Genomic DNA, 9,352 nt, shown 5'->3' with positions numbered 1-9,352 from the left:
GAAGGAGCAGCTCTGGATGGGGAAGCTTCTGTCAAAATTTCAGGTTGATCGGAGCAAGGGAAGGTGGTGAACCGGTGGTCGGTAGCGGCGGCGGTCTGGAATCTTCCAGCGGCCGGTTCAGAGACTTTCCGGCCGGTTCTCAGGGTGAGACCGGCGGCGTTGGATCCGGGGCGGAGAGAGCTTTCTGGGGATATAAAATTCCGGCGGAGGGCAGTCGGAACTTTGGTCGGAAATCGGGAAAAACAAGGCTGCCCGATTTTAGGGTTTTGGTTTTTAGGGTTTAGAAAAAAAATGGTGGGCTATTGGCTCTAGGGTTAGAACAAAATGCATGATAACGTGATGAAGGATTAATGGTAGAGACAAAGAGATATCAAGAGAATCATCATCTTATTCATTGATAGGAGCCCTTTATATAAGGAATTACACAATACCAATATGGTAAGGATATGAATACATAGATCTAGTCTAACTACATATCCTATTGGCATAAGACCAAGGCACACATAGAGAATATCCTAGAACAATTACATATATATGACAAAAGAATTAGAAATGGTTTTACCTTCAGATTTAGCTTATGGCGGGAGTGTTTTTTAAAGTCAAAATGCTATAAATTTGGCTAAAAATTTAGCTTACCATGAGAGATTTTGATAGGCTAAAAAAATATTCCACAGAATATTCTTGTTTTTTAAGCCAAATTTGGCTAAGGATTTAGCCTACCATGAGAGATGCTCTTAGGGTGAAAGACTCAGAACCCAATTGAGAATCCACATAGCATATATAGAGTGTCCTCGTTGGTCTTAATACGAGGTTGTTTGCTTGTTCGGGGTGTTCTAGATGACTTTAATTCAAGAGGGCCTAACCGAAAACAAAGAGGAAAAGAAAGAAATGTTTGTATTTGCAAGTTGAATGACACTGGTCAGTTAGAATCACAAGACCAGGTCTTGTCATACATTTGTGAGTTTGTGCCATTGTGCCCGAGACCAGGTTTGGTCAATTTGATGTTTGTGCATTGATGAGCACGGTCAATTGCAATTGCAAATCATATGGAGTAAGGTGCTAAATTGGGTGATGCTTTAACACTGATATTGCACCTAAATTTCTTTCAAGAGATTGAATAAATAATCAAGGTCGAATAGTGCAATATAGAGGCAATTGAAGTTTGATTTGCTTGTTAATCACGTGTAAAATAACATGCTACTATATGAATATAAAAGTATAAAAGTACCACAGGACATGAATTTGAAAGGCAGGCTTGATTATATGGGTACACATATCTATCTAATTGAGTACAAGGCATACCGGAAAAAAGCATTTCGAGATACCGTACGTTGAATCAGTGTTGACTGTTGAGACATTTATTGAATTATTGGTCAGACTCGAGTAAGACGTCAACACCCGATCGAGCACATTCATGAATTGATAATGTCAAAATCTCCATATGTTGGAAGGGAGAGCATGAACGACAAATTCACACCCAACTCATCACTCTTATATTTCAAGATTGCTCATATACAACAAGTTTAGATGAATGGGTGCTTATGTATCTCCTCACTTATTCATTTAAACGCATAGTTAAGTTCTATAGGGTTGTTATACCCTCCCCATGTACCCTGTTTGAGGAAGGTTGAGACTTTAGTAATGGGGTGAGTTTGTAATACCCGACAAATTTTAAAAGCAAGTGAATATTAAGATGACATGACTTATGATGTGTCGACTTTGTTAAAGCCATATCAAGAGGATGTAATATCCTGTAACTTTCTAAACGTATTGCATATATAGTGGTTGAACCGCCGATTGCGTGTAGAAGATAGGGAGTTAGGTTGTTCTTGTTAGGGTTATATGAGATTGGTGATGGTGTTTTTTTTGGGTAAGCGTAGACTAACATCGGTAGTTTACCCTGTGGCGGATGTCAGCGGTTCGAGTCTGCTTATCTCCAACTCGCGAATTTAGCGGATACAAAGCTATATGATAACACCCAATTTTTCTGATTCGGCAGTTCGATCTATGTTATGATTTACCATTCATGGACGTTGATAAGATCCTTCCATTTAGCAGCACCTTAGGGGATGGCATAGCCTTAAATAAAGTTAAGAGCGAGGTTCAAACGAGGAAAGGCTTACGGTGGATACCTAGGCACCCAGAGATGAGGAAGGGCTCTCAATTAATCTAGTCCCTATTTTTTGGGGAAGGTCAAAAAAGGGAGCACTCAATTATATTATTGATCGGGTACAATGTAAGTTGGTAGGCTCGAAGCAACAACCTTTCTATTTGGCTGGTAAAAAAGTTTTGATAAAGTCGGTAACCCTTGTTAATTATCTCAGCTTATCTAGGTTCTGATAAGGGAGACTCGGGCTATCAGAGTCCTTTGACCGGCGAGAATCCAGTGACCGAACTCCGGTCACCGACGAGATTAAAAAAAATGTTCATTTACTGAAGTACGAAAAAAAAAAAAAAGACCAAAAAAAAAGACAAAACGACTGCGTGACCATACCAAAACCGTTGAGCGCAGTGGCAATATGGTAATAAACAGCAAACCCATAACAAACTGATGGAAGCAAAATGACATTAATATCCTCCGTCTGAAGTCGAATGGAAGGGTATTAATGTCTAATCGCTCTCACTCCAGTCCTCACTCTCCCTGCACCGAGTTTGTTACAACTCCCATTTCCAAGATTCTCTCTCCAAAACCTCTCCGTTCTTGAATCCCCAGATTCTCTCTGATACTTCAATGGCGGCGTTCACCGTCCGATCACTATCTCCGGTTCCGACCCTCCTCCTCCTCCTCGCCGTCACCGTCTTCTTCACTCTCCCGACTGGCGCGTCGTCGGTCTCTTCCGACGAGTACGAGCAGATGCAGCGCGTGCTTCGCAGCCGCGGCTTCAATCTCACCTGCAACGCCATGGATGCAGCCGCGCTCGAGCGTGAGATCCTGACACTTCCGGCCAACGGCTCCTTCACCATCTTCGCTCCCACAGACGCCTCCCTCTCCGCACTCAACAAGCAGCAAACCGCGTCGTTTTACACCGAATCGCTCCGCATCCACGTCATCCCTTTCCGCCTCTCGCTTTCGGACCTCCGATCGATCTCCTCCGGCTACCTCCTCCCCACTCTCCTCCCCCACAGCAGCCTCCGCCTCACCAAAGGCCCGCTCCGAGTCGCCGGAGTCGACGTGGCAGATACCGGGATCTTCTACTCCGACCGAATCGCCGTACACGGCCTCGCCGGCACCGTGAATCTCAACGATGTGGTGTACTACGGCGGCGGTGATTCGGTCGTGGTGAACCCAAGGTATATGCTGGAGGAGAATACCACGGCGGCAGAGACCGAGAAAACCAAAGCGGAGACCGAGAAGACGAAAGCAGAGACCGACAAAATCAGGGCTGAGGCCGAAAAGATGAGGGCCGAGTCCGAAAAAATGAGGGCCGAGGAAAGAGCTTGGATGACTAACAAACGGGCAGGGTGTGTTGTAGCGGTCATGGCGTTGGTATTTTTAGCGTGTGGATTCGTTTGGGGAGGAATCTGGCTAGGGCTGATTGGAGATTGGTTGTGCGCTAAAGCTCCTTTCGGAAATCTTAAACACGATCGCCAGGTAGAGAAAGCGGGGGTGCTTCAATTGAAGGATCTCCAGGTTGTGGTGCAGCAAATGACAACTGACGAGCTGACAGATATTGCGGATACCTGCAAAAGATTCAAACGCCAATAATTGATTCGTTTCTGATCATTGTAATCTCTGTTTTCTTTTCAGTTTGATTTGGTGTGTTGGGTTGAGTTTTCTTCTGATCATTGTAGATCGCTATCAAAGAATCAGTGTGTAAAGATTAAGAAATGATCTTAGGAAACTCCCTGATATACACTTTGTGTGATTCATGAATAGATTCATTTTTCAATGTCAATTCTCAATCTTCATAAATCAGAGCTACATGGTACATCATACCAAATCAAAATAATGACAGGCGCAATAGAGTGAGTATGCCTCGAATCCATCCTTGTGAAGTAACAACCTCACATGAATGTAGTCTTCTCTGTACAAAAACACCCCATTCTCTTCATCTAAAGATTCAAATAGAAAACTAATGAGGCGGGGAAGACCTAGAAGTATCTGCTTCCAGAAGGCCCAGGTGGTGGAGATGGCAACCAATTAGGAGTATGTCGGCTCCCAGTGTTTGAACCACCACTTGCATCACCATTCTGTTTCTGGTACTTCTCTCTTCGTCGCTTTACATTACCATCCTCCAGTCTCAGCCTTCAACACAACAGAACTATGTGCTGCAAAACAAATGTCAAGTTGATAATGAACATGTGCAGAGAGACCAGGCAATATAAGTTCCAAAGAACCACCACAAGGATCAGAGACAGGGATATACCTACAGTTTTGTATGGAACCTTGCTAGTGAACTTAAATGCCAGACTAGGTGGTATATCTGGCCCATTTGCCTTCTTATCCTTCCAACTCTTTGATGGAGCAGGTTCTTCCTCTTCTATCTCTTCAACATTACATTCCTGTAAATATAATTATGAGCTAAATTACCTCAAAAACACATGCAGAACCTCATTGAGTTCAAATACTTTTAACATGTCCGTGCACCAAGATAATAAACTGATCTATCATGTTCCTCACACTTCCAACTCCGCATACAAACAATAACGCTTGTAATATCTGATGTAGAGAAGTAAGTTCTGAGAACATCATAAAAAGAAAAATGAAAAAATAATAATTGAAAGGACTTTCCACACATATCAACTTTCTTCTTCGTAATACCTTCATATATTACTCTAGGCAACTACCCATCGCTTGTTCCACTCATTACTCTTGGCGCTCTTTTTATATAAGAACCCTGCAAATAGTTAAGTCAAATATATCAATAATTGATTCACAAATAAAAATTGACATGTGGATGTCAGTAAACGGATTACCATGTAACATTATAAAATGACCATGAGAATATACAAGTCTAAATTTCCTAGAAATGCATAACCATGGTACTTATCAATGACCTCTATTCCTATAAATCTTAGGTAAAAACAATTAACATCTTACAGAAAACGTATTTAATTAGCAAAACAGACGTACAAATGAGGGACAAAAAGTTCCCTATAAAATCTAGACAACTCCACATGTCGCAAGGAAAAGAGTTGCAAGCAAACCTGCAGTTATTTCCCCTTCAGGACCTGCAGTCTTCAAACCAGATGCTTCAGGGACTTCTTTCTCCTCGCTAAATTTATCCTTCAACGATTTTAGGGTTCCGCCTGATTGTTGACCCCCTGTTTGAGGACTACTTGACTAAAACAAGACAAAACTATAAGCACAAGCAGAATATAAAATTAAAGTCTGTGATTGACAAGTTCACATACCCTGTTCATTATTGATTGCTCTGCCTCTTGTCCTTTCTTCGAGGATTGAGTTTTCACTTCTTCCTCTCTACGCTGCCTCTCCATCCTGCCACAGACCAGTAATTGACCGTTCATGTAACAAGCTCATATGTATACGAAAGTTTATGCAGAAATATAACCCCCGAAAGTTTGTGCAAAAGTGCACACACATCACCTACTCTTTCAATTGCATGGGGAACATGAATGCTCATTTGAATATGCAACAAATTACTAAATGTGCCAAAATATTGGTATTGGCACAATGTTTTACAAAGTCAACAGAGAATAGAGACTACCTCCTCTGTACCAAGCGAATGAAATGCTGAGGAGGCACAAAATCACGCTCCATATCAACTAGTGCAACCACCATTTTCTTGCATCAGTCTTGAACACATCTAATGCATTAGTTGCAATGGCCACGATCTTCACAAGAATGAAAGACAAGAAATTAAGCAAACAGAATATACTATTAAGAAGCAGAAGAGTTAATACAAAAAAGAGTGGCAGAGTATTGAGCTATCATACCTCCCTCTTGAAAGGAGGGTATCTTCCAAGACCTGGAGTAGCATTTGCAGCAGCAGACACTATATCTACCAGGACACAGTGTACCAATTCAACCAATCAGCCATGGGTTACTTAAAAGCGATTTCTGGAAATTTTTCTATATTATCGATAACAGCAATAAAAGGATGAATTTAATTGTACGTCTAACCCCGACGAGCATGCATACCCAACAGTAAAGTATGTCATAATATCAGAAACATGACATAGCAAGGTTTACCTCATCCACACAAAGACGTGACGGTTCCTTTGCAAGCTCTAAGACACCTTTTATTAATGACCTCAAACCTTTTTCAGGAGATATGAGATAAGGCTGATAACCATCTGGTTCCAACACGATCTGATAAACCATCATCGCACATAAAAAGGTCATGTGAATTCAAAAGAATATTGAGCATGAGTAACATAAGAAAAACAAAGACAAACCATACCCTTTTGACGTTGTTGATATCACAATGTCGACCTAATGGTAGTTGCTTTATTCTATTGGGAAAATTTCCTTCAAAACTTGAAACCATTTTCCAACCAGAACCCTGAAAAGAGATTTACAATTGCAGACAGCAAAATGATAACAACAAATCCCATAGCAATCAAACAAACCAGCTACATTACATTGTCATTAAAAACTACATAGTACAAGCTACCTAAAAGACATATATTAAAAAAAGATTTACAGATGAATTCTACTATTCCAACATGAACACAGTCTGCAGAAGCGAACTATGAGCTATCAACATGATTTTAAACAAGGTATCTAGGGTTAAACAGTATCATGAAGTAGATATAATCTTCTGCAGTTGTGAGCGGCTTTGGGAGGGATTATATCCTTTTGCCACTTCGGCCTTTATTCATAAATTTATAGATTTTTTTCTTTGTATTTCACTATAATAAAATTAAAAAAGGAAAAAAAGAATCAGAACAATATTATTATGCCCATATGAGAGAGACCATTTAAGAAGATGAACTCACCTCACCAGATGTAATGTGTAGGAGAAACTTACCCTCAAATTCACGACAAAGCTCCAAAGCAAGAGATCTAGTACCTTCAGCACTCTGTACCATGGAGGCACCAAGCTTTACCAACTCATCCTTAACTATTTGAGACTTCCCTTGTAACCTGAAAAAATATATGAAAGACAGAAAATGAACCGATTTACTTGACAAAAAAAGTATCGTAGTTCATGCAGGGAATGCTTACAACTGTACTAAACTATCAAACTTTCCAAAGAAAATAGCAGCATTGGCTGATATCAATTATATTCTCTACACATTGAGCTACTTTTGTTGGGAACGGGCAGCATGGCCAAGATTAACCAGAATCGTAAAATGTTTCAAGGGCTGTCATATGTAGGCATATAAGTACAAAATAGCATATGAACCAATCCAAAAATGAAAGAGGACACAGTAGGAAAAGATATGCAGGAAATGTTACCCAGAAAGGAAGTTCGGAAGCCGGACTTTCATACCACTACGAATTTGCTGGGCCAAAGCATCCACTAGTGCTATTCTGCCTTGCCTAGCTTACTTTGAGGAGCACCAGTCAGAAAGGATTTAAGACTTTCACTTTCAGCCCTCCGCGGATTTTCCCAAGAATTCTCAGAACCAGACTGTGCTGAAGCTATCAAAACTGATTGACCTATTAGAGCAACCCAGGGAATATCAGATGCTCTTGATGGCCTCTGATTTGAGAGCAGAGCCTGGACTGCTGCAAGTGCTTTCTGATCTCACACGGCTTGGTCTATCTTACTAATAACTCCAACGGTTCTTGTACCTGTAATCAACATTACGGTCCTTCAATCACTCAAGCAACCGTATAATAACAAAGAGTAGAAGACTGAGGAGAAAAGAAAAAAGAACAAACTTAGTGAGTGGAGTAAGGTTTAACAAAGCATGTAAAGAACAGCTACTGTACTTATCATATTATTATAAATTATATTGTCTTTCACTTTAACCAGAAAGCAAAAGGGGTCTGAGGAATGTCTTACCATCTCCATCATATTCCTCGACAGCTCTAAGGGATTTAGAGTAAGCAACTTCAGGTGCTTGTGATGCAGGTATTATAATCAGGAAAATTGCATCATTGTGCTCCGCATATTCACCTAGCTACAGATAAGGACCATTAAAACCAAGTTAAATCATATCACATGGTCATTGGACAACAAAAAGTCTAAAATTAAAAGACAATACTTGCCATAGACTCATCCACGCTCCCTTGATCAAGCCCCGGTAAAATCAATCAATTTAAGGGGAGGGGCTGTGATAAAGTCATGTTAGAAACATTATTTAATAAGCAAGTAACTAGACTGTATTCCAACTATCAATAATGAACTGACCTGTGCTTGTTTCATCTCGGCTTCTGCCTGAGGAACTCTTACTCAGTCTATCTTGCAGAGAATGCCTTAAAGCACCTGCAGAAGGACATAAATGAGAGAAATCTCCTTACAAATATAAGTTGAGACCAGAAGAAGGATAGCATGATGTATAACATTGCAATATACTTGTATATCACACACTAGCAATATGGTTGTGAGGCAAAGAGCCCTGCAGCTGTTAGAGACCATTTTGAAATCTAACACCATAATGATTAATATCAAAGCTTTCAACTAACGTTGACCAAATATATATAAAGACTCTGAACAAAAGCAGCACTAAAACATGATTCAAATAAATTTGCTGGGATTTATTGTCAATCTGCAATACTATGGATTTGCTGCTCTGTAAATTGATGCTGATTGGAGTTCGGGAGGAAGAAACCTTAGATTTAAAAACAGCTATTATTTGGGCATGAAAATGCAGCTGAGCATACACACACATTATAAGCACGAAACGAGATCCTGAAATACAATCAGAACTAAGGAATAGTAGCAGTGGACTTGAACCAATTATCAGTTATATAGCAGATGCAGATCAACGAAAGTGATTATTCAAAATTTGTAATAATTTTATATTCAAATCCCAAGATAACAAAATCATGAATTAATAGATTGCCGGTGACAAGTGGAAATCGAATTCGAATCGGAAAAAGAGGAATCGGTTGACTTACAACATTGCCGAGAGCGACGACGTTGAGGAAAGTAGAGGAGCGGCGAGTGGAGATATCGTCAACGTCGAGGATTGCCTGGCCTTGGAGTTGATATAAAATCCTCATCCTACGATATCAACTTCAACTTAGTCGCTGCGATGCGTGGCATCTGAAAATCCTCATTCTCATATGTAAAACTTTTATCAACTTCTCTTGTGGTAGAGTTGGCTGGAATCTTTCTTCTTAACCAAACCACCTCAGTTCGAAGCTCACAACCCTTTTTTCCCCTTCGTTTTTTCACCCTTTTTCTTCCTCTTTTTTGTTTCTTCTGCGTTTTTCACTCCTTTTGTTTTTCCTTTTTCTTTTTCCTTCGTTTTTTCACCCTTTTTTCTCCCC

General features: G+C 40.3%; 1 protein-coding gene across 1 annotated transcript; it reads right to left on the bottom strand.

Moving 5' to 3' along the window:
- Nucleotides 1-3,840: 3,840 nt before the first annotated feature.
- On the bottom strand, nt 3,841-9,082 carry LOC101294333 (dynamin-2A-like). The gene is given in 19 exon segments (XM_004292094.1): nt 3,841-4,269; nt 4,368-4,551; nt 4,786-4,838; nt 5,149-5,284; nt 5,356-5,440; nt 5,670-5,751; nt 5,754-5,796; nt 5,899-5,975; nt 6,148-6,274; nt 6,366-6,467; nt 6,904-7,051; nt 7,367-7,449; nt 7,452-7,705; nt 7,920-8,037; nt 8,126-8,164; nt 8,166-8,188; nt 8,268-8,350; nt 8,603-8,730; nt 8,978-9,082. Coding segments are annotated over 19 exon segments (1,914 nt in total). The 3' UTR covers nt 3,841-4,225.
- Nucleotides 9,083-9,352: the final 270 nt, after the last annotated feature.

This window comes from Fragaria vesca, linkage group LG2, assembly GCF_000184155.1.
Source record: "Fragaria vesca subsp. vesca linkage group LG2, FraVesHawaii_1.0, whole genome shotgun sequence".
NCBI classification, from domain to species: Eukaryota; Viridiplantae; Streptophyta; class Magnoliopsida; order Rosales; family Rosaceae; genus Fragaria; species Fragaria vesca.
The sequence above is the reverse complement of the archived record's forward strand: the minus strand, read 5'-3'. Positions and strand labels throughout refer to the sequence as shown.